Source organism: Aedes albopictus, chromosome 2, assembly GCF_035046485.1.
Source record: "Aedes albopictus strain Foshan chromosome 2, AalbF5, whole genome shotgun sequence".
Classification (NCBI taxonomy): domain Eukaryota; kingdom Metazoa; phylum Arthropoda; class Insecta; order Diptera; family Culicidae; genus Aedes; species Aedes albopictus.
Window position 1 is genome coordinate 182,829,524 of NC_085137.1, and position 25,590 is coordinate 182,855,113.

The 25,590-nt window shown below is 38.7% G+C and overlaps 1 protein-coding gene across 9 annotated transcripts in view; it reads left to right on the forward strand.

Moving 5' to 3' along the window:
- Positions 1–25,590, forward strand: part of LOC109419572 (cell surface glycoprotein 1) — a 254,760-nt gene that overhangs the window by 157,429 nt on the left and 71,741 nt on the right. For 8 of the 9 annotated variants that reach the window (XM_062850821.1, XM_062850823.1, XM_062850822.1 and 5 more), the window contains exon 4: positions 10,717–11,088. The exons of the other annotated variant lie outside the window; for it this stretch is intronic. In XM_062850821.1, the coding sequence (XP_062706805.1) occupies positions 10,717–11,088 (372 nt within the window). The remainder of the gene's footprint in view (positions 1–10,716; positions 11,089–25,590) is intronic. 9 annotated transcript variants of the gene reach the window in all.

The following is a 25,590-nucleotide window of genomic DNA, read 5'->3' on the forward strand; positions in this document are numbered from 1 at the left end:
AGTTAACACATTTCACCACACTTCAAAACAAGGCAACTTTACGTTAAGTTTTAGTAAAAAAATTTCAACAAATATGTGTGGTTCAATGTCTATGCAGTAAGTATCATTAATTTTGTTTCAAATAAGTCAAGAAGAATTAAAATTGAATGAAAGATGACAAAGATATCAACAAATCACTTTTCCATGTTTTACGATAGTGACCCCAAACTTTTGGCCGATACATCATTTTGAGGTGACCCTAAACTTTTGGTCGATGACATGAAGAGATAATTTACTTAATAACCTTTTTTTAGATTTTTTAGCTAAGTTCTGTAAAAAGCAGTTGAAAGTTAATAGAAAATAGGTTACAGGGGAAATTACCTATTCTCGGCCGTTTTGTTCTCTTCGTCTTTGTGGGATTTTTGAAACCTATTGAACTCAGTTGGTTTCAAATCCTTCCCAACTAAGCTGAATTATATAACCAAGTTTCAGGCAATTTGGCTGACAAAAACCCCCCATGACGAAGAGAACAAACCTGTCGATAATACCCATTGTCACCCTATTACCGCTCTCATCTTAAAATTTGGTTGACCCAATTTCCAGCGACACTGCCGTAAGTTTATATTCATTTTTTTGAAAATTTGGCAACTTTGGGTTAAGTTTACATACATTTTTTTTTTGAAAAAGTTTCTTTTAAATCATGTTCAAAGATTCTTTGACTTATTATCTTTTGAATGACACCTAGGGTTTTGAAATCAGACGCAAATTGGCGAAGATATGAGCTTAAAAAAATGACATGTTTTTGAGGGGGTGACCCCAAACTTTTGATCGGGAGTGTCTATCAATGGTGTTTCGATTACCAAATCTAAAATGGTTTTGAAAATCCCATTTTTGATAATTTAGTGAGGTCTTTCCATACTACTTCTACTCATACATTACATTATTTTTTTTTTTATGTGTCTGATGTGTCCGCAATTGTTTTAAAACGAAACCATTTGATCATTTTGTTTTGGGCTGATGTTTTTTTACGTGTATTAATCAAGAGCTAACAACTATTATGCTACAATTTTCTAAACTTAAAATACGAGAATGATTATGCTTTTACTCTTTTGGTTTTTTGTCTCTTACTATTCAGCATTGACAATTACCACACGTTTCTTTTCCCAAAATTTCCCCCCTTCAACTGCAGAAACGGTCATTCATTGTATCATTCAATCGAAACGTATCGTGCTAACATAACCTACTCGTGTTAAACCAACAATCGGTAATACTCACCGGATCGCCAACATACTCCTCTTGTCTCTCCTAAATGATCCGAAGATCGAGTACCAATCGACTTCATCTGAAAAAGAAGAACTCTCAATTCCATCGATTGACCACGCGGTCAAAATTGTAGTGCCAGTGCGAATGATATGATACACACTCCGCTTTTTTCTTTCGTTTCTTTTCAATCAAACCATTCTTTGTTTTCATCGAACCCGGGCCAGGCGGCTGCGGCCGGCGATCGCGTGATCCACTCACGAACACCATTGCGCGGCGCGTAGAATGGATCCGATCCCGATGGTGTTCCGCCATCCATTTCTCTTTTGAATAAGAAAAGTAATTATTTCTCGAATTGAAACAGTTATACACGTAATTATTCAAAGTAGGTGGTACCCTCTTCAACCGGGCAACCGCCGCCAGCCACACACAATCCGACGAAATGCGTCTAGAAGAGAAGTAGGTACAACGATCACGCCGGATGATGATGATGATCATCGGTTGATGAGGTCTTCATTCAACACGAAGTCATAGTGTACGAATCTGACCGCAGCTCTTGGCGGTTGAGTTTGAGACGAATCCCATGGCGTGTCTTACCTCCAACTACTAGGCTCGTTCCGCGTCAATGTTCTTCTACCCGACAAATTACATCGTCCGTTGCGGTTGCTGTCTATTTATCGCTAGATCTATTTAGTACAGTGTGTTTAAAAACTATCCGTACTGCGACTTTTTTTTAACAAAAAAGAAAAACATCCATTCATCAAGTGTTTCTAAAACACTGTTTCTCAACTTGTTTGTGGTTGGTTGTGCTAAGATCTCGATTTACATCTATACTTTTCAATGCAGTTTTACACTGCAAATGACGTCTACTTTCACATGGTTCCAGGTACATGTAACTCTAGTAACCGTTCCAAAGTAACATTTTTTAGTTAAATAGACTAGAAGAGGTACTTCTTAGGCTCATCATGAAACCAAAATTAAAGGTATTAGGATTTATGACGGTTCTCAAAACCTGTAAAAGATTTATTGGTCATCGAAATGTTGGGATTCATCCTTTGTGTTACATATACAAACATTAACATTTGAACTTTCCAAAGGAAGGGGTGGTAGTGTCCGGTCAAGTTTCTTATTCCCTGTAGTTAGGCTCTTCAAGTCTAGCTCCCCACTTTTTCGATGGCCGGTGGTGGCGATTGTTTTGATTTGAAACGAAAATTTCACTTGCGGTGAACGGTGAACGGAGAACGGATGGGGGATAGGAAAATTACATATCTTGTGAGGATCATCAACTAGAACCCCCCATATGGTTGCACTATATCGTACAGCCGTATAGGTATACTGGTGGTGTGTGATCAATACGGGGCCCAAGTGGAAGAGCAGGGGCGTAGGTGAAAATTTCTGTAAATCACTGAATCGGATAGAAAATTATAAACATCCGTTTAATAGCTCTCAACTTTGATGGGATGATAGGTTGGCTCCTCGTCGAGGCATATGATAGGGTCTTGTGAGTAGGTAAGTCAGTGAGATACTTGTAGTGGATGACTCAAAAGAGAACCTAGTTTATAGAAGGTAGCTAGAGGAGAACGTTAGGGTGAAAGGTAATACATGTGATGAAGTGAAATGATGTGAATATCATAATCGGCACGACTAGTCATGATTCCTAATGTTTTTAATAATTTATGTTTGTGAAGCTATTATTCGTCTTTGAATTCATATTTGAAGCATTCGATTTTGGGAATCGTTGAGGCATCTCGAAGATGTAGTACCGCTATTTTCCATATGGAAGTCCTTGAGACTATTTCAGGTGGATTAATAGAAGTTGTTTTGTTTTGTGAAACTTCCTGATGAATTTCTTAGCGAATGGCGAAAGAAGTTGTTGAAAGAAATTTCAGTGCAGAAAGATAAAACTCTTGGAACTTTTTCTAGATGAATTGCTGCTTGATGGGTTCTTGCAAGATTCTTGTAGTTTCTAAAAATTGCCGGAAAAATATTGGTAGCATTTTCAAGGAATTCCCTGAGGAATTTCTAGTAACCTGACAAACGTGAGGTGTTTGTAATTCTATAAATGAAATAATAATTAAACAAAAATCTACCGTAATTTTTAGGGATTATCGTTTTTTAAGAATTAGCTGGATGAAGCTTTCTAGTGAAATTTATGAAAAAATTTCCAAGATTCGCTTGATTTAATATGAAAGAATTTAAGATATCCCTGTCGAAATATCTGATTTTGTTTTGTATAATTCCTGTCGAATCAAAAGTTTTGCTGAAAATTATGGCTAAACTTTGCTTAAAACGCATGTTAGATTAAATTTTTCGATTTATTGGAGGTATTCTAAACGAGGAACTCCTTGAAAGAATTGCGGGTGCAGTTTCTGAAGCATTTCTTAGTAGAAGTCTGAAAGATTTTTTGCAGACCTGTTGAAGACATCGTTAAAGCTTCCGATGTCCTCGGATTGAAGACATTTTAGAAAATTTCATGAGTGAGACAAACAAAGGTTTATTTTAGAAATTATTTCTTAACTTTCTTCAAAAATTTCTAAAAAATCTAGGAGGTTTGCCGAATGATCGTTTAGGAGTACGCAGCCTTTTCAAAACTCTTTCTAGAAGATATACTACTATTGTTTTAATCTTCATGCCACAAAAGTTCAGCTTATTGGACGCAGTGGCTTAATTTCCCCAACAGGGGAGGAAAAAAAATGTTTTAATAAAAGTTAACTGAACGTGCTTTTCAGAAGACTAACAAGTCATGGGAAGAGAAGAGTTGAAAGTCAATGTATCAATAGAAATACTCTTTATCTGGAGTGCCATGGAAATCAATATGAGCACGAATAGTTGATTGTCTCTGAAATTAAATACTCCAGAATTTTTCGAATTTAATTTATCAAAACATAAATTTCGAACTGGCGCTGACTTTATGACCTCGTCGCAGGTTTTGAATGGCTTGGCGCGGATTTTACGGTTTATAAATCTGTACTTTGTAACGGCCCTGAAAAACTCAGGTTTTACGTCTTCATGTACCAGTAGATCTACTTCAGAGGAACGTTCTCCATTTGGGAAATTTGTGCCATTCCCATACATCTTAGAAGAAAAAAGTTCACCAACGATTTCTGTCTTCTGGATCTTAAATTTACCTAAATAAACTAATTTTCAGTACAATGCCTGTAAATTTATCCTGTCCTCTAAACGCCAAGGAATAAGAAATAAAGTTTCCTGTTATATTCCTTTACTTAATGTGTGGTTATATTGATGATATTCTTACAGAAATTCATGTAAAACGTCTGGCTAAGAACGGATTTCTAGCAATTCTGGACGAATTTTCATGTAAAAGTTTATGATTTCAAAATTCACTAGTTGCGGAAGATGTTCTTACAATTCTTTTAAATACCTCAGTGGAATTCACGGATTCGTTTGGGTTCTTGAGGGATTTATTAGAATTGTAAATCTGTGAAATTTTATCAGATCTTTTTCTGCAACTCTCCGAGATTTCCCGGAGAAATATTTGAAGGAACTATCGAGTGAATTCACAAATTCCGTTAGATCTCTAAAAGAAATTTCCGAATTTACTTCTGGAGAATTTTTAATAAGAATTCCAGGTGGAAATCCACAAAAAAATCTATGGAAATTCCGGAATAAATTGCTAAAGGATAACCAATCATGGATAATTTTCCGAAGGAAAAAAATGCGAGAATTTCCTAGAGAAATTTGGAAAAACTAGAACATTTTCTAAAATAAATTCTTGACGAGGTTCCTTTAGATATTTTTGGAGAAACTGTCGAAGGAATTCCTATAGTAATTCCGTTAACTCTTGAATGAATGTTTGGATAAATTGCCCAAGGAACTCTTTAAGAGCTTTCCAAATGAGCTTCCGGAAAAACATTCGGAGAAATTCTTGCAAACATTTTGCAGGAATTTTCAAATTTCCTTCTAAAAGATTTCCTGCAGAACATCCGAGGACTTCCTAGAGGAATACAAAAAAAAACTGAAAAAATGCTGAATTTGGAGGAATTGAAGGTTCTTCTGCAAGAATGGGGCACGTTCGGTGCAGTACTAGATTTGTAGTAATGAGCTGAATTTTAAAATGGTGAGAAGTTCAATTCTCCGTTTCTGCAATGAAATGGTGCAAAAAGCGTGGGTATTATGATTCCTTGCCTAATTTGATGCTGTTTGAGCAAAACTTTGGATAACTATGTTGTTTATGTTGCAAGAAATGGAGAAAACAACAACATTGTTGCCTAAAGTTTTGCTCAAACAGCATCAAATTAGGCAAGGAATCATAATACCCACGCTTTTGGCACCATTTCATTGCAGAAAAGGAGAATTGACCTTCTCACCATACTAAAATTCAGCTCATTTCTACAAATCTAGTACTTCACCGATCTGTCCTATTCTCGATGGATTATTTTTAAGTGAAAGTCGAAAGAATTCCTGAAGGATTTTTCGGAGGAACTTCTAAATGTAGTATACATCAAACGAACTCTTGAACAATTTTTTGGAGGAACTATCTGCTGATATTTCTGAAAATTCTTTTGAACGAATGCATCGAGGAATATCCGTAGATACGCCTGGAAACATTTCCGAATTATCTCCTAGAGGAATTACCGTTGAAACTCGTGCAGAAATTGCCGAAGCAATTGTAGACTTAATTCCCGAGGAACTTTTGTACACACTTTCGAAGGAATTTCTGGTGAATTTTCCGAATACTTTCATGACGGATTTTTCAAAAGAACCCTTGAAAAAACCTGAGGTCTTCTCCAGGAAATTCTTGAGAATCTTCTAGAGGAACTCCTGGAAGAGTTTCAAATTTAAGAATTCCCGAAGGAACATGGAATGACTTCTTAATGGATCTCATGGAGAAGTTATTGTAAATATTTCCGAAGGAATTTATGGAGCGATTCTTTAGATAACCATTGGAATCTCCAAAGGAACATCTGTTGGAATTTTCGAAAGAATTTCCAAAGAACTTCGGGAGTAGTTTTGGAAGAAGCATCTGAACATTTTTTGGAAGGATTTTCTGAAGCTCGTGTAAGAAATCTCATAGGATGTTTTCGACAAACTGCATGATGATTTCTTGAAGGATTTCCTGAGGGAGCAGCGTAAGATCTTCTGGTGGAATATTGTTGCGAGTATAAATATTTGGTACAATTATAATATGTTATAAATGTTATATTCGTGCGTTCTTTGTGTTTGGTTTTATTTTAACTTGTAAATATTCCCCGACTTTTAATACACATTTATAGGGTTCTGACAGAATAGAGGTCCATGAAATGCAATTCAATATTGATTGCCAACTTTCAGGCCATTTCGGGCAGAGGTCAAGTACTAGAGATAAAAAACTTTCCCTGTCACGGACTTCAAGTTATTGAGCTCCAGTGTCGAAACCCGAAACGGGAGGCCCGATTAGGATTAGTTTTCCTAGGCAAAACCAAGCTATGAACACAGAAACAAAGACTGTGAACTAAACGGCCAACAGTCACAACTGCCAACTGAAATACAATTCCATGATGACTGTTGGACCCAAACCAACAAATGAAGCCTCGTCATCCTGTGATCGGAAGGTGTTAACCATCTAGATAATAGGGCACATATATATTCTGTGTTGTGTTGTGTAAATTTGTGATGTTTTTTTTTTGTGCATTTATAAGGTTCTATGTATTGTGATATGTTGATACTTTGTAATAATTAATTTTCTTTTATTTTTGTAACAATAAGGACTGTTCAATTTATAAAACGGACAACTTTACAAGGCTATAAAAAGAAGACGCGTTGTTCAAATTTAACCACCCTTGCTTCGTTGTTCAGTGCATCATCTTTCATTACAGTAATCTTTTTTGAATCAAATAAAAATAGTTTTGTTTTATAGAAAATCGGCCAAGTGTTAAATGAGGTGAATTTTTCGATTGCTGAAAATTGAAAATATATATAAAATTACTGTTCACATATGGTATATCGTTTTTAATACCAAAAAAGTATGTGCCATGCTGCAGCAGCATGAGTAATAAACATTCTGGCAAAATTTAAACACAATTGGAAAATTTATTGAAGTCTTAAGTGAGATTCGATTTTTTGAATAAAATTCAATTGTAAAGCAAAAAGGACATGAAAATATTGAATAATCAATTTTTTTATGCATCCAGTCGAAAGTGGGAAGAATGTGGTTTTAAATGCAGAAAACTGCTTCTTAATAGCTTTGCTGGTTTGGTTACTGTGCACCATTACATGCACAGTAATCAAAAAAGATTCGTTCTTTGAAGGTTCTTCCAAACAACAATGCAACCTAATGCAAATTTTTAATGATGTTGGAAATAAAAATTTTGCATTCGATTATTATTAAATAAGGTGTAGAATAACATAAGACCAACTTTGTTGAAAATAAATAATAACAAGATTCACTAGAGTCGAAAATCTGCATCAATGGAGCAAAAAGTATGAAATTTTTTAATATGGCCATCTTTATGGATAACATGTTTGATGAAAAATGCAATTAAAAGTAAATTTTTCTTCTGTATCATTCAGAGACCAATATTCTTCTACTCTGGACAAATTTTTGGCCGAATCCGTGATGCTATTGCAACACAGGACTCAAATGAACATTTTCTAATAATTTCTATGAAAACAAGGCAACTCACTATATCAAGCTGGAGAATGCTTGGTGCATTTTTACTGACCAACTATTGAGCTTTACCTTTAGTAGAATAGTATAAGATTCCAGTACATTAAAAACTTCATGAAAATTTGCATGTTAAGTATGTGGAAAGTTATGTCGAATTTTGAGAAATGGGTTTTTATTGATGTTTAACGAAAACCGCTTCAGTTACACAATAAAGAGCATTTTGCTTATCGTTATATTTTTCCTACATTTGAGAATAGCTATAGAAAGATATGCAAAAAACTGATAATGATTTTATTGAAAAATAAAAAAAGATATCACACAAGCAAGTTGTCCGTTTTATAAATTGAACAGTCCTTATCCGAATTATTTGATTTCCCATCCTATGGGATCCCAAAAAAAAAACTTCTCGAGGAGTTCTCCATAGAACTTCTGGATGAATTTGCAAGAATATTCCTGGAAAAAAAATCAAAGAAACTCCGACAGGAATTTCCGGAGGAACTCCTTCAGAAATTATTGGATGTAACTCCTGAAGTAATTCCTGAGGATCTTTTGTAGACACTTTCGGATGAATTTCTGTAGAATTTTCTGAATGATTGATTTCATGAAGGAATTTAAAAAAAAAGTCTTGAACAAATTGCCTAGGGTTTTTCCAGGAATTTCCTAAAGAATTCTCCGAGCAACTCCTGGAAGAAATCTGAATTTAAGAATCTCCAAAGGAACTCGTAATAAATTCCTGATGGAATTCTTGGAGGAATTCTCCAAGAAACTCCTGTAATTATTTTCGAAAGAATTTATGGAGCAATTCTTTGGGTAACTGCTGGAGGAATTGCCAAAGAAACTTCTGAAAAATATACAAAAGGAATTTTTAAGGAATCCCAGAAACGTAATTGCCGAAGAAAATTCCGAAAGAGCTCAGCCATGACATCTCATACGATTTTTATGAGAAATTGCATAAACAGTTCTTGATGGACATTCTGAGGGAACTTCTTAAGATCTCCTGAAGAACTTATGTAATTTTCAATCCTAGGAGATTCCCGAAAAAACTTCAGGAAGGAGTTATCCATGGAGCTACTGTATGGTTTTTTAAGAGTATTTTTGAAAAAAAAATCGAAGGAACTTCTCGAGGAATTCCAGAAGGGATTGTTAGATAAATTAGCACTATCTAGATTAGCTAGAGACTGATCTAGAACCTTACAAATGTATATTTTCAACAGTTTCGTAGCTCAGGGGTAAAAAATCGTCCATCTATTGACTAGGGAGTCAAGGATTATCTCCAGAGCAAGCGGATTTCTTTTCGCAAACTATGTTTCAATTTGTCCACCTGAAAAGTGTGTCTGTACATGGACGTCAAAGCGTTACAACGTGTTCTTTTCACATTCATAAACAAAATCTTACTAATCTTTGTCCAATCCACCAGTTTGCTAATCGCGACCTGCTCCATACGTTTCACTAATGCGCACTAGAAAGTTGTCCGGTCATATTCTGTGTGTGTACCTACAAAACTACACAATTTACGATTCTTTTACCCGTTGTTGTTTGTTGCCAGAAACACGTGCCGCCGCACACCTCCATAGTAGTGGCGCTATTCCGCGGTCGCGATCAGTAGCGAGCGATTGGCGAGGATTAAACGATGCATAAAATTTCATATTTATAGGATTTGCGAATAATTCTTGTGTTTATAATCAAACCTACCGTTATTTATGATTCATCGCTGCCTGAGCCGGAGAGGGCATTAGCGCGAACACGGGCTCGCTCGGTGTCTGATTAGGTGGGTAGTTGGAGAGGCGTAGCTCGTTGTCGCGATGCGATGCGATGGTTGCAACGCTAAGCTTGACTAGACACACAAGCTCATCCACCGGCTAGGCTTTGTGTTGGATTCAGCTCAGTGAAAGCTAGAGTTGGAAAATGCAATGATGTGGTGGGTAGCTCTACGTGCTTGTCGACAGTGTTGCTGCGTGGTATATATTCAGGCGCAAATAATTTTTGCGTCCCGAGTTTGAAAGGAAAATAAGATGTTACCTATCAAAATGTCATAGATCACATACACAGAACAGATGTGTATCTTCGAACAAATTTGAAGTTTCGAGGTGGAAGTCGTAAATTTTTCACTTGGAGAACTAGATTGGAATGAATTTCCTTGGAGAAATAAACAATCATCAAAGCGTGTCTCGCTCCCGCCCTATGCTCGCTGTACAAAAAAACTTGCTTTCCACTACTAGTTTCGCTAGTGTACAGCAATCAAACGAGCGGCTCTTTTCGTGATGAAGATTCACCCCCGTGTCACATATCTAGAAGGGGTAGACCACAACAAAAGGTAATCCAGTCATATCAGAAAAATAAAGAATAATAACCTAATCCTAATAATAACTTAAGATTTTCGAATAACTTAATGAATATCAGTTTTGATGCCAACTATAATAGAAGCAGGATCTGTACATTCAATCATGAAAACTGGCTTATTCGTTTGGCGTGTGCAATTGTCTATATTACTTGTTTACCCTTTTTTGTCGTTCATTTCATTAATGTTTAAATCACTTTGAAACGGACACGTTCGTTTCGCCAGGAATAACTTTTGTATCATACCATCTCCAATCAGGAAACGATAATCTGATCATTATTTACACTATACTAAATAAACTGAAATACGATTGAATCGCAAATAACCAGCAAACAAAATCCAACAATCATTTCACTAATAAAATTGTTTTTTGTCTTTCCCCTTTATCGCAAACAAATTTACACTCATTGGGACACCACACTAAACCCATACACCCATGATGTAAATCCATTCGAAATCGACACTGAATCACACACTGTGTTTGCCGCCTGTACCTATATGCGTGCCCCCCGATCAACGCCAATTCCCGCAGGAGAAAAAGGTCGAATCGGATGCCGCCGAAAACGAGAAAGACGCCAGCACAGAAAAAGAGAGCAACAAAGATGGCGCCGGTGATGCCAGCGCCACCGCCAGTGTCAGTTCCCCAACCACAGAGAAACAGCCGGCCGAATCGGATTCCGATGCCGCCAACAAGACACAGGAAAACGGAGGCAGCGCCGATGAAACCCTAAACGACAGCAAGACGGCCGCAGCCGAGGACAGCAATAAAAAACCCAAAAAGGTCAAAAAGAAATGGTCCTTCCGAAGTATCTCGTTCAGCAAGAAGGACAAACAGAAACCGGCCAAGAAGGAGAAGGAAGGCGAGGAGAAGGTGAACGGCGAGTGCGAGAAAGTTCCTGAAGAGGTAAGTGCGCCCCCGCCACATGGGGTTTTTAGTAATAGTTTTTCTATTTCGCTGATCCTAATCCATCATGGTTGGTCACCCACCCCACACCCTCTCGGGGAAAAAATGAAGATGTTTTGTGTTTTGTTATTGTTGTTGGGTAAGTCGTTTGTGTGCTGTTTTCGGTGACTAACGAGCTTTGTTGGGATGGGATGAACCAAGAACACCATGGGAGCCGTGGGATGAAAAAGGGTTCTCAAGTTACACGACCGTCATAAAAGGGAAGTTCCTTTTTGTCATTTTGTAGGTTGACGGTTTTATGGGTATCCTTATTTACATTCTCTTGCTACTGACGCCAGTTTTTCTATTTACGCTCCATTGATTTTCAATGAACCTTTAGTCACAGGTCGTTATTGTCACCTAGTATGATACGTTTTTTTTCAATCCTTGTCTAAGTTCTGAATAACATACGACGTCCTCTATCTTGCCAGGAACATGTTCCGCTTTTACATCTTATTCCAATATAACAATCCAATTGCAATTCCTACAATTTCGCGCCTAATACATTCATTTCCGGCTTCTTTTCATTTCACTTCATGCGGAAACGAACCTCCTCCATCGTAAGCAAAACTAAACCTCATCACTTAAAATCTTACCTACTTCAGGCCAAACATGTCTAAAGGTCCTATCTGCAGAAGAGAGGCTCTCTTTGGTTTCCCTCTCTTTCGTTAATATCTCAGCTGTTTATTTGTATTATGATTGTCTCCTTGCATTAAACGATGGTCAAAACAATCGTCTTTTGATTTGTACTGCAAAAATAGTCGAAAAGTGTACCATTACTTTGCAATAATTGAAAGAGAAAGTGAACAAAGAGAGGCTCTCAAATGCAGTTAGGACCTATTGAAATGTTTGGCCTGACTTGTGTAGATTTGCTCAACTTAACACACGTATCTGAGAACGCTTTTCATCACATCCCGCCTGAGTTGACGACAATAATCGGAAACGCCTAACCGTAGGCAGCTGGTGTTTCGCTGAATCGTACCCACCGGAAAGTTTGTTTCGTCGTCAAGCTTCTGCTTTCTGCGTGTTGTGGTGGTGAGCACGAGCAGTGAAACCACCATCTCCTCTATGCATTTGAGATTGAACTTGGAAGCTGGTAAAAGGAAAAATGTTTGTTCTCTCCGCCGATGGCGCCGTCGTGGAGCAATAATCAAACTGGTAATACCTTTTTGTAAAATGAGCAGTACTCACTAATTTTCGTGAATAAAGGATAATGGGAAAAGCTTCGTCTACTGTATTGTTTCGCATACAGGCAATAAACGCGCGGATATTCAGCGAGACCATGTTGAAAGTATCTGGGATCAATTCCCGGTTAGTGTAAGATCTTTTCGTATAGGAAATTTTCTTGATTTCCCTGGCCTTAGAATATCTTCGCCTATACAATACTATATACAAATTCAAAAATGAACAATTTACACAGAAAGCAACAGTTTACAATAGCTTCGTATTCTATGACACTTAGTTGTTGATATTTCATACAATAGTTAGAAACATTTAAGAAACGCATTTAAAAAACGATTTTTACTACTTTTAGTATCTACACAGAATTAAAGTCCACAGAATTTGCTACATTGCAGGTATGAATAGTATTTTTTAAGTATTGACTGCTGTCGAACATGAGGTTTCACTGCTGGCGTGTAGTGCAGAACTGTCAAAACATTTCCGCGCAATGCAGAAGATTTTCGCTGGAGCTTGTGGTTCAGTGAAGGAGTTGTAGATTCATTCGGATGATAGGTAATTTGGAAAGCAAGTTAAATCTAGAACACGGCATACACGAAGACAAGGCATGTAAACCTATGTAAACATCAATTTTGGACGTGGACATAGGACGTCATTTTTAGGGAAGATTCAAATATTACGTCCATCGTTATCGGGACTTCTAGAAATTCCATCAGGGATACTTTCTAAAAAAGGTTCCTTTCAATGGTATCTCTTGGAATGTCTTGCAAGATGTCTCACAAGAGGCTCTCAACACGCCTAAATGACTGACGCCGGTAACCCTTAGTATTCGTCGATAAGTTCCTCCCAGAGGAACGTCCTTTTGGATTCCTACGTGCATTTTTTTAATATTCCAGCGAGACAACTACTGATTCCTCTACCTACTAGGATTTCAGAATTCCTATCGATATCTCCTAAAATTTTTACAGAGATCTTAAAGGACGTTTCTACAACATTTCTTCAATATGTATTGCTTTCAGAGTGCTTCGCGTTCTATGCTTCCTGTAAGAAATTTTCGCGAAATTTATCCCGGTATTTCTACAGGAGTGTCTGCCGGAATACTTCTCAGATTTCTCTTGATATATGTATAGAATTCTCCCGGGATTCTTCTTGTGTTCGCAATTCTTTCCGATGTTCCACTCAGGATTTCCCCAGGAGCTGTTATGGATTTTATGTTTTCATCTGACGTTCGGGACACATTAATTGTGTCTTTTTTTACTGTGGACTGACTGTTGATAACAACAGACTGGAGTTTCTCCTAGATTTTTTCTCTCGCGGGGTTTTCCTTGAAGTTTTATCTGAGATATCTTTAGGAGCTTCTCCCGGAACTTCTCTTAGAAGATTCCTTTCGGTGTTCCGAGATGACTCTTAGAGTTTTTCAAAATTTAATCTGAACTTTCTGCTGAAGTTATTAGCGAAGAGGTTTTTCCAGCCTTTTTTATAGAGAAACTTATGTATTTCCGGCCGTTTTGTTCTCTTCGTCATGGGGGTTTTTTTGAAACCTATTCAACTCAAGATTGGCCTCAAATCTTTCCCAATCAAGCTGAACTGTAGGACCAAGTTTCAGGTGATTCGACCTACAAAAACCCCTTCTGATGCCGATAATACCCTTCTTTGCCACCCTAGTTGTTTCTAAGAATTATTCTTGCTGCGATCGTTCTGAAATTAATCCTAGAGATTTTTTCGGGATTACTACCAGTATTCTTCCTGGATTCTTCTAGGTAGTATTTCTACATGCCGGGATTTTCAAGGTTTTTTTCGGAATACTTTCTGGTTTTGCCTTTCTTTATTGTAAAAAAAATCCTGGAGAAATACCGAAAGAAGTCTTGGTGGGAACTTAGTGCAAGTTTTATTATGTGTTAAATGTACTTTTTTAATTTAAATTTTCTCTAAGTTTAATGCACATTTATATGCACATGAGATCTCAGCATTCTCATTTTGGCCTACTTTCGGGTCATTACGAGTCATCAGATTAGCATTGGGCAAATCTGGCTGAGACATCGATTTTTGTGAATCGATTCGAATTGTATCAGCAGAATCGATTCATCGATTTGATCGAATACTTTGAATTGATGTTTTCACATCGATTCGATATTATTAAATATTACAAAAAATATGAGAGAAACTCCCCCAGAATATTTAAAGAGACTCCTTCAGAATTCTGAAAGAAGTTCCTTTAAAATTATGAGAGCTTTTTTTAAGAATGCTGAAAATGATCACACCAGAATCTTAGAATCCTTGAAAAGAAAGCAAGACTCTTCCTGTATCTTGATAGGAAATCTCTCTGAATTCCATGGAGGATTTTTCTAGAATCCTGAGAGAGATTACTCCATATCTATGAGACGGATTGTCTCAGAGTCCCGGAAGGAATTCTCCCAGAATCCTGTGATAGATTCTTTTAGAATCCTAAGAGAAGCTCTCCCTTGGGATTCTCCCAAAATGTTTCAGAATCCTCAGAGGGGTTATCCCAGAATCCTAAGATGAATTCTCCAAGAATCCTGAGAGGAATTCCAAGAGCGGTTCTTCCACATTATTGAAATAAATTCATGTGGAATACTGAGAGAAATTCTCACAAAAAAGGTTTTCGGAATTCTAGGCTTAATTCCCCAAGAAATTTAAAAGAATCCTGAAAATGGTAGCTTAGAACTCTAAGAAGTATTACTCCAGATTCCTGAGAAAGTTTCCCTTACAATACCAGGCGGGACTGTCACAGACACCTGAGATATACTCTCAAATAGTTCTGGAAGATAGGATTCCCCCAGAACCCTGAGAAGGATTCCTCGAGAATCCTTTGAGTATTCTCCCAGAATTCTCCTAAAATTCTGGGTGGAATCTCTTAGAATGCTGAGAATAATTCTGGCAGAATCCTGAAAGGTGTTCCACAGAATTCTAAGAGTGATTCCCTTATAATCGTGAGAGGGATCATAAGTGGGGTTCTTTCAGATTCTTGAGCGAAATAATATATTTATTAACCTAAGCGGGATTTTTCCGAAAATTTGATAAGAATTCTCCCTGGAAGAGATTACGAAAACTTCTAGAATGGACTTTCCCAGCATCCTGAGAAGGATTCTCTGGAATTCTAAGAGGTATTCCCACATAAAACAGAAATATTACCGCAGATTCCTGAAAGACATTCCCCCAGAATCTTTGAAAGGACTCCCCTGGACTGCTGAAAGGAGTTGTCCGAGAACTCTGAGAGTAATTCCTCTAGATTACTTTTAATAATTACTCTAGATCCTGATTACTAAGAAGGATTCTCCCAGAATCATAAAGAGGATTTTTGCAAGCAACTGTTCCAGAATACAGAAAACAGAATTCTACTGGAATTCTCATAGAATGCTGAGAAGGATTTCTTCCGAACCCTAAAAGGAATCACATAATCTAGGCGAGGGATTCTCCACAATCTAAATTTCTCTAGAGGATTCTGCCCACAATCTCGTGAGAGATTCTTCAATAATTCTAAAAGAAAGTGCCCTAGTATCTTGAAAAATATAGCCCCAGAATCCCAAAGAGTTCACCAGAATCCTGACGGGAATTTCCCCAGAAAGCCGAATTTTCAGGGAATCATGGAAAGGATCTTACGCAGAGTCCTGTGTGGGATTCCCCCAGAATCCTAAGAAATATTCCCCCAGAATTCCAAGAAAAATTTCGCCGCAATTCTGAGAATGCTGAGTATGGTTCTCCAAGAAGTCTGAGAGGAGAATTCTGAGTGGGATCCTTAGTGAGGGTTTTCCAGAATCATTAGAAGAATCAACCCAGATCATCCATTTTTAGAATCCTGAAAGGGATTTCACCCTTGGTATGGAATTTCCTGATAGGGAATACCCCAAAATTCTGAAATTCCGTATAATTCTGATAAGTACTCCTTTATAACACTGCTGCGAAAAAATCCTCCAGGGTTTTTAAAGGGCCTCTACCTTTATTCTGAGGGTTCCTCTAAAATTCTGTGAGAGATTCCTTCAAAATGCTGAAAATTATCACATCATCATTCTGATAGACCTTATCCCAGAAAAGAATCATGAATCAGATTGCTCCAACTCTGGGAGGGGCCCTAAGAGGGGATCTTCCACATTATTAAGGGAAATTTATCTAGAATCCTGAGAGGGATTCTCAAAAAAAATGTTCGGAATCCAGAGATGGACTGACTTAGAATCCTGAGAAGGATGTGCTAGAACCCTGAAAGGGAATTTCTCGACCATAAAAAGGATTTCTCCAGAATCCTGAGGAAGATTTACTTAGACTCCTGGAAGGGGTTGCCCAAGAAACCTGAGATATACAGGTATACCTTGATTTATAGGACCCTAGACTATACAGACCCTCGATTTTATGAACTTCAATTTTATGTACATTTTACCTCGATTTTAGGTTTTTTTCAATGGTAAAATTCTGCAGTGCATTTACCCAACGCTACATAAGATATTAGAATCCTTGTTCCCTAACAGGGACATCAGAATGTAAACGTCTCGTATTGAAACCCGATTCAGAATTGCCCCTTAGGACCAGAAGTTTCTAGACAAAACTCAAGCTATGAAACTAATTAACGCTGTAAAAAACACGATTACAGGACTAACTGTTGGACCAACAACAATTATGAAACCTCGTTATCCTGTCATCGGGAATTGTTATCCACTATGGTAACAGGGCGAAATTTTTGTTCTGTGTTGTTTATGCCCTTTTGTGGAATCCTGTTTTATTACGCATTTGTAGTGCTCCACTTCAATATGTCATGTTTTAATATGTTTTTCTAGTGCTTTATTACGTAATAAACTCGCGAGTCATTCCGGAAGAATAATTGACGATATTCCGAGAAGACTCTCGCAAGTAATTGCTTAACCTTAAAGTTTTTGAAAGAAATTTCCGGATTTATTAGGGGATAACATTCTCTGAAAAACAAAAAAAAACATGTAAGAGTTTCTACAGAACATATCAGGAGAAACTGTTTGGCCGCTATCCCGGAAACCCACAAATAGAACTTTGGAAGGATCTCCGAAGGAATCCCGCGAGAAACTCTGAGAGCGATACCGGAAAAACTTCTGGTACAAATGACGGAGCTAGTAGTAGCTGCTGCAGAAAACTCATGAAATCTTCTGTATAAATCATTGGAGAAATTCTGGTAGATGTCCCAGACACAAGTCTCAGATATCTAGAAAGAACTCACAACAATTTCTTGGCCGATTTGTTGCGGAAGCTTTCTGCAGTGAGTGTCATTTGAAACTACTTTATGATAAATTCCTTTTGAACTGCAAATCACCGAATTCGTGCTTCTCCCGGGATGTTTCCAAAATTTTCTTCCTTGGACTTTTCCTGGAGATTTTCCAGAGATTTGTGCAGGAGTTTAACCTGAAAATTCTCTTATAGTTTCTCAGGATTCCTTTCAAAGCTCCTCTGTGGAGCTTTTCGAGGCATCTTTAGCAGAAGAACTCCCACAATCGAGAGCAGGACATTTGGCATAACGGTCATTTGGTGAAATGGGCATTTGGCATAATCAAAATGCACTTTTCTTATGCCAAGTGTCCATTACGTCAAATGTCCGTTATGCCAAGTGACATTATGCCAAATGACACAGACCCCCAAATCTCCCCACTCAGAAGTCTTTTCGGGATATTTACAGAAGTTTAAAACTTCACCCAGAGCTAATTTTAACCTGGATGTTCTTCTGATGGAGTTTTTTTTACTTATTCGTTTATGTGGAAGGCTCGGGCGCCACATGGGCATAACTGAGCCGAAATCTTTTGTTTTTACATTGGTTTTACATTTTACAATTTATTACTGTCTTAATACTATGTATGTTAGTTTTGGGAAGCCGAAGTACTCGCGGCTGTTTCGAGGTTAAGGATTGAAAAAAATAAAATAAAATTAGGAAGGAGGGATGTAGGGATCTTAAACTAAATTATTTGCTAACTTATACTAAAAAACATTGATGGGACAAATTGTCCATATCTATAACGGAACCAAAAAGAAAGGACTTTATCGGTAGACAACGACAAGAAGAGGACAACCGGAAGGGGGGCGACTCTGATGAAGTTTCTCCCGGTATTTTCCGAGAGTTGCATTTGGGATTACATTCAAAATTTCCGGGAACATTTGAAGGACCTTTTCAGAGATTTCTACCGGAATTCCTCCTGAAACATTCCTTGATTACTTTGGTTATTGAGTATCTTCGTGCCTACCTCATACCACGGTGTACCATACAAAATGATCATTGGCAAAGTAAGCCAAAGTAAAGAATTGTGGGAGTGCTCATAGACCACTACGTTGAGTAGCAGGCTTTGTACCAGTGATGATGTTACGCCAAGAAGAGCAGAGAAGCTACAAAAGGCGTAATGCATAGAATAAGCCTGAAGAACGATTTATTGCCAAAATACCAAATGCAAACCCGTTAACTTGCCCAAAATCCAGCATTCCTTAGCCGTGTATTTCGCCCCTCATCGAGCAGCGGATGCCTGCCAATTTTCGCTTTCTTCAGAAATTTTACGCCACTCGGTAGCACGTCGTCCTAAACACCTTCCGCAGCAATGGTGCGTCGCATTCCTGCTGCTAGCCCCAAATGACGAAGTTCACTGTCAAGTGCAGCACCACAGACTATTTTGTTCTCTAAATCTAAACAACGTCGCCATTTCCACCGCACGACCGACGCCCACATTTGCCGACAGCCGGTCAAACTGACCACCAGCCCACCTCATCATAATTTAATTTCATCTCTCATCGCGCGCGCATTTCCCCATTCCACACCCGCTGTTCAACAATTTGCAGTGGAAGAAACGCATGCCGCTGTGTCCTATAGACGAAGATGTTCTTCGATGGAAGCAGAACGCTATGAATGTATAAATAAAATTTAGATTAGGCTAGGTACCTACTCTACAAAACAAACCGCCGCGCCTGTTGATCGCCCTAATCTGCGGGGGTAATTCTTTTTCTTCTCTTTTTTTTTTTTTTTTGAGGGGATAAATTGGCCACGCTTTCCCAATACCACCACGACAGCCGCCAGGGGAAAGTCTTGTTAATTTTCCCCGAGACGCGCATCAAGACGTGTTCTACCTCCGCACAGGCGTGTCCTCAGCCTCACGTTGTCATCATCTTAGGTTTAGATAGGTATAGAAAGGCGGCAAACAAACAAGTCTCAAAAATTGAAATATCCATTCAGCTGACTAGCCACTAGGCTGTGTGCGCGGTAGGTATTACGTATTTTGCTATTCCGCGTGATGCTCTCCTCTGGTCGTCGATTTGTTGTACACAAGCTGTTATTAGCTTATGGGGCGAGAAACGGAGTCGGAGGCCGTACGTTTTAGGGAAGAGGACCTAGATCCTCATGCCTTTTCTACTAGTGGTGAGGGGGAGAGGTAAAAGCAATTTTTAGGATTTTTTTGGATGACTTATGGATGCAAATAGCTACGGGGTGAACATAATATTGGCTTGTTTCGGGCAAGACATTTTCATATTTGTAGCATTTCTTGGTCATTTTTGTTAACGGCAATTTTTAAAACATACTACACTACAACTTTCAAAAATAATATAAAATAAATAAAGCGTTCGGTATAAAAGTAGAATCTATTACAAATTTTACAATTACAAACTGGCTCCAAAGGATGCTACTGTATAGTAACAATGTTGGGATTCCGATGAAAATCATCATACAGAATATAATATTCTTTTCAGGGATTTGGGTTTCTTTCAGAGATTTGTTTGTGGATTTGCTTGGAAATCTATCCAGAATTCGTTCCTAAATTACCGTGAGGATTTCTAATGTCGTCCAGGATTCATCTTTATGTTTCTTCCGAGATTCATTCTTGGATTGCTACCACAATTCCTTCTGTAAGTTGGTTCGCAGTTTTTACAGAAATCTTCCCCGAATTTCTCCAGAAGTTTTTCTTTTAATTATTCTAAGTATTATTCAAGGTGGTTCGCTGGAGTTTTTTTTTTTGGGATTTATCCAGGCTTTTTAATCGAGCTTCAATGCAGAGGACTTGCGTTCCTTCCAGGATTTCTGCAGATGGTGTGCGTGTGGTCGCTGCAAAAGTACCACCCGGGGTTTCTTCCTGACGTTTTCCCGGTATGCACTCAGAGTTTTTCACGAGTTTTCTTTCGGAGATCGTTTCAAAGTTTATCCAAAGCTCCTTCAGGGATTTTTCTTAGTAATTCTCAAGGACAGCTTTTCATCAGTTTTTTCAACAGATTTTTGCAGAAGCTTTTTTCAATGTCAATGTCAAGCATGTTTTCGATCACTTGACAATTGTTGTTGTGGTGTTAGGAAAACTTGTAGATTCGTATTTTTCCTACAATTATCACCAAGGACGCCATATTCTAACTCTCATATATACGGCGTCCTATTCCCTTAGGAATGCCCCTAGGAATTGCTTCCGGGATTCTTCCTGGTTTTTTTTTCAGGAACTGCGGCATTCTTCCAGGAAATTTTCCAGGCATACTTCCAGGGATTCCTCCTTGGATTCTTGCAGAGTTTTCTTCGGGAATTTCTTCAGGGATTCCTCCAGGAATTACACCAGGAATTATTCAAGGAATTCCATCATACATTATGTCAACAATTCATCCAGGCGTTACTCCAGGAAACTTTCCAGAAATTTTTTCCAGGAACTCCGCCAAGAATTCTTCCAATTTTTGTTCCAGGAATTCCGCTAAAAACTCCTCCAGGAACTTTTTCAGGGATTTCTTCAGAAATTCGTTCGAGGATTTCTCCAGGACTTCCTCCAGAAATTTCTCTAGAAATCCCTCCGGGAATTTCTCAGAGGGTTTTTTTTTCAGGAATTTCTCCCAGAGCTCCTCTAGAGATTCCCCCAGAAATTGTTGAAGAAATTCCTCCAGAGATTCCTCCTGCAATTCGTTCAAGGCTTCCTAAAGAAATTCCCAAAGGAGAACCTACAGAAATTCCTCCAGGATTTTATCCAGGAATTTATTCAAGAACTCCTCCAGGAAATTCTCGTGAAATTACCCTAAGATTTTTTTTTAGGAATTCCTCCACGAACTTCTCTAGGATTTGTTCTAGGAATTGCTCCTGGGCATGAAATAATGTTAACAATTTCCCCAGGAACTTTTCATGAAAATCTTCTGTTTTTTTTTTTTCAGAAATTCTTCCAGGAATACTCTCAGGATTTTTTCTGGAATTCCTCCAGGATTTTCCCAGTGATTCCTCCAGGAAATCCTCCAAATATTCCTCCAGGAAATCCTTCAGAAGTCCCTTCAAGGATTCTTCCTGGAAATCCTCTAGGGATTTCTTCAGAAATTCTTCCAGAAAATTCCTGGAAGAATACCTTCAAGAATTTTTCAGGGATTCCTCCAGGGATTTCTTTACAAACTTTTGGGGGAATCCTACTCAGGGATTCTTTCAGGAATTCCTTCGAGTATTTATCCAGAAACTCCTCCACAAATTCCGCTAAAAATTCCCCCAGGATTGTTTTTTACGAAATAGAAAAATAATAGAATAGAAATAGAAATCTCCCAGAATTCCTCTAGAAATTCATCCAGTTATTCTTCCAAGAATTCCTCTAGAGATTTCTCCAAGAATTTTTCCAGGTTTTACCTCAGGAATTTCATCAGGAATTCCCCCAGGAATTTCTTTAGGAGTTGCTCCTGGACATCCTTCAGAAATTATGTCAGCAATTCCTCTAGAGTTTCCTCCAGGTATTTCTCTCGAGATTCTATCAGTAACTTCTCCATGGAATCTCTTCAGAAAGTTGTTCGAAGATTCCTCCAGGAAATCGTCCAGAAGTTTCTTCATAGATTCTTCCAGGAAATCCTCTAGGGAATTCTTTAGAAATTTTTCAAGGAAATTCTCCAGGCTTACATTCAGCAATATTTCAAGAATTCCTCCAGACATTCCTCCAGAGATTCCTCCAGGAACTGCTTCAGGGATTCCACCAGGGTTTTCTTCACGATTTTTTCCGGGATATTTCCAGAGATTCTACCAGGGAATCCTCCAGAAATTCCTCCAAGGGTTCTTTCAGGAAATCATCCTGGAATTTCTCAAGGGATTCCTCCCAGAATTCCTCTGGAGATTTCTTCAAAAATTCCTCCCGGAATTCGCCCAGGGCTTGCTCCAAGAATTCATCCAAGAAGTTTCTCCTGGAATTCTTGCTGGATTTAGTCGAAGAATTCCTCAGGGGATTCTACAGGGCTTTCCTAGGCATTCCTGCAAGAATTCCTCCAGCGATTCATCCAAGTGTTTCTTCAGGGATTAATCCAAGAAGTCTTCCAGGGATTGCTGCACCTCATCTCACCTCACGTGATTTCTTCAGAAACTCCTCTCAGGTTCTCTTTAAAAGTTCATTGGGGAGTTCCTTCGGAAATTTCAGAAATTCTTCAATCAGCTCATCAGGGTCATGAGTTCAAATCTCCTCTGAGCGGTATTTTTTTTTTTCTAATAATTTTCCAATAATTTATCCATCTGTTGTACATAAGTACGTTGAGGTAAATGAAAATCATTGTTGGTTTGTTCATTGTCTCCACCCGGGTATACAAGAAAGCAGATTTTCAACAATGTTGAAAACATTCTGCCAGTCAAAGCATCAACAAAACTGACAAGAACGAGAACAAAGATCCGCCCGTATTCTTCGTAGTATCCATACAGCTCTCCCTGCAACCCGTTTTTTTCGTTGTTCTAATCCTGTGATTCAATTTGATGAATGAGCTGCATCCCAGCGATGCAAAACAAATTTGGATTGTAACTTGTAGTACAGTTACGGGCTGACATGCTGTCTAATGTCATCCATTCGCCGTCGTCGTCGTCATCGTACACTGACATTCACCCACGCTCGACCCAATCTCTCCTATCCTCGTTCACCCATTATTGTTTGCTTTCTTGAGAACGAAGGGATTGTGGTGCGGCAGACAAGTGTGGATTGCGATTGGGCTTCCTGCCAAAAGGGCGTAGAAATTTGCACTCATTTTTGGCAACGGATTCCACCGGCGGGGAATAGGTTGGTACCGTCAGTCCGCGCGTCCCGGTTGTTTGGTCTCCGTTGTTAGTCGGAAATTTGTCATCCTCTTTTTAGTAGATCCCTATGACAAGTGTTGGCACTGCGGAAAAGAAATAATCACAAATGTCAGCGCGCTTGGTTGCAGTCGTTAAGACGTATACATATATAGTAGAATCAACCACAAAGTGGTGTTCTATTGTTGAAGAAAGTTCCAACTGTGTTGGAACAAACCAACATGTGTATGACTCAATGACGCATCCAAATCTTTTCAGGCCAAACATTTCAATAGGTCCTATCTGCATTTGAGAGGCTCTCTTTGTTCACTTTCTCTTTCAATCATTGCAATGTAATGGAACACTTTTCAACTATTTTTGCAGTATAAATCAAAAGACGATTGTTTTGACCATCGTTCAATGCAAGGAGACAATCATAATACAAATAAACAGCTGAGATATTAACGAAAGAGAGGAAAACCAAAGAGAGCCTCTCTTCTGCAGATTGGACCTTTAGACATGTTTGGCCTGTTTTGATAATTTTTTTCTGGTTATATGCAGACAAAGAGCAGTTAACAATAACACAGTACGAAAAGCTCTGTGAACATTAAGTAGACATTGCTTGTCTAAAGAACTTGTATTACTGCATTGATGACAATGTAAGAAACAAACACTACAGAATCATAAATTATGTTACTGTGTCCGCAACATAATATATGAAATCTAACTTTTTTCAGAAGTTATTCTGCCGCTCTACGCATAATTGTCCCATGTTATATAGGATTCCCCTATAACGTGGGACAATCGGGCGTAGAACGGCAGTATTGCACTCTGGCTCTTCTGATTCTGCTTGTATCGCTTATATTCTCGAGATGATGAAAGCATTGTATGAAAATCAATCATTTTATCTACCTGTATGCTGCAACGTTCGCAAACAATAAAAACAGAAGAGGATTCAAACATTGATTATGAGGAGATTATTCGATTAATCAAAGTTGCTAATGAAAAAACCATCGCCCAACCAGCCCTGCCAACCAGGAAAATCTCCTACTAACGATGACTAACACGCGGCGTAGCTAGCACCCCCATTTTTGCAAGTTTGACTCATCGTTCGAGTTTTCCACCCACTTCGCCGGCTCTCCCATTCATTATTATCATCGAACTCGCTGCGTTCTCGTACTAACCCTCGCACCGACCAGGAAGAAATTAATCCCCGGTAAATAGTCCTTCATTATTTGAATGAAATTTTTCGCAAAAGCCGAGCTGAGCGCGCGGTGTAAAAAAGTTTTTTCCTTGCTTCTATACGTTCAACAACCCCTTCAGCTTAATGAAAATGATTTTCCCCCTCGTGTCATCGACGATGAACGACCGATGAAAATTTGCACAATTCCCCGCTCTTCGTCCTTTCAGAGCAGCAGGGTCCTCCACCTGGCTTGGGACTCTTACTAGTAGCGCAGCGGTCCTAGTTGACGACCAGGAGTTTAAATCATTCTCGTCGCGCGCGCGGGACGTGGTGGTGATTGTATGCGTGTTTGCAAATGGACAAGGGGAGTGAATGTGCTTGCCTTGCCTACTTGCAGATTTTCCTACCATACATAGTAAGCCCCATGGACTAACTCAACTTAAATTGCGAAAAAGTACCCTTTGGCATGGCCACCGGCGCGGCGGTGAGGGTGCAGGACAGGTTCCATATGCTGCTGCGGCTATATGTGCTCTGTGTGGCGAAGGGAGAAGATGGGATTATTTGCGAATTTATACCGCTATATTCGCGATTCGTGGCATATATACGCAGGGTGTGTTTCGCTGCTGTTCCTCTTTTGTGCCGAGTTAATCTAATTTTTTAAGTCTAAAGTCCACTTGGACAGCAACGGACAACATGGTTTGAAGGGGAACGAAATGAATGGTTGATGGTGATATGGTAGTTCTTTATATGCTCGGTGTGGAAGTTCTACGATTTTGTTACAATTTCTAACTGATGGTTACTCAAACTTGTCTTTACCAAACAATAGGAATGACGTAGCGGTATAACCCTCGCCAAAATTGGAACTCTTGCATGCACTTGGATACTTGGTGGACTGCAATTCGCTTCATTGAATCTACGTCGAATGAAGCATCCTCAACTGGACTCGGTTCTAAGCCAAAACCATCCAGTCCTCCTGGACGTTGAGTGCTCTTAGGTCATCTTCAGCCACAAACTAGGGAGTCCGCCCACGCTCTTTTTCCCCGTCTACATGAGCGTTTCACTTCCTTTTCGAGAGCCGAATTGTGCTGACGGGCTACAGCTTCGGCTCTTCGTGTTTTTGCTCGCTCTATCGCGGCTTTGC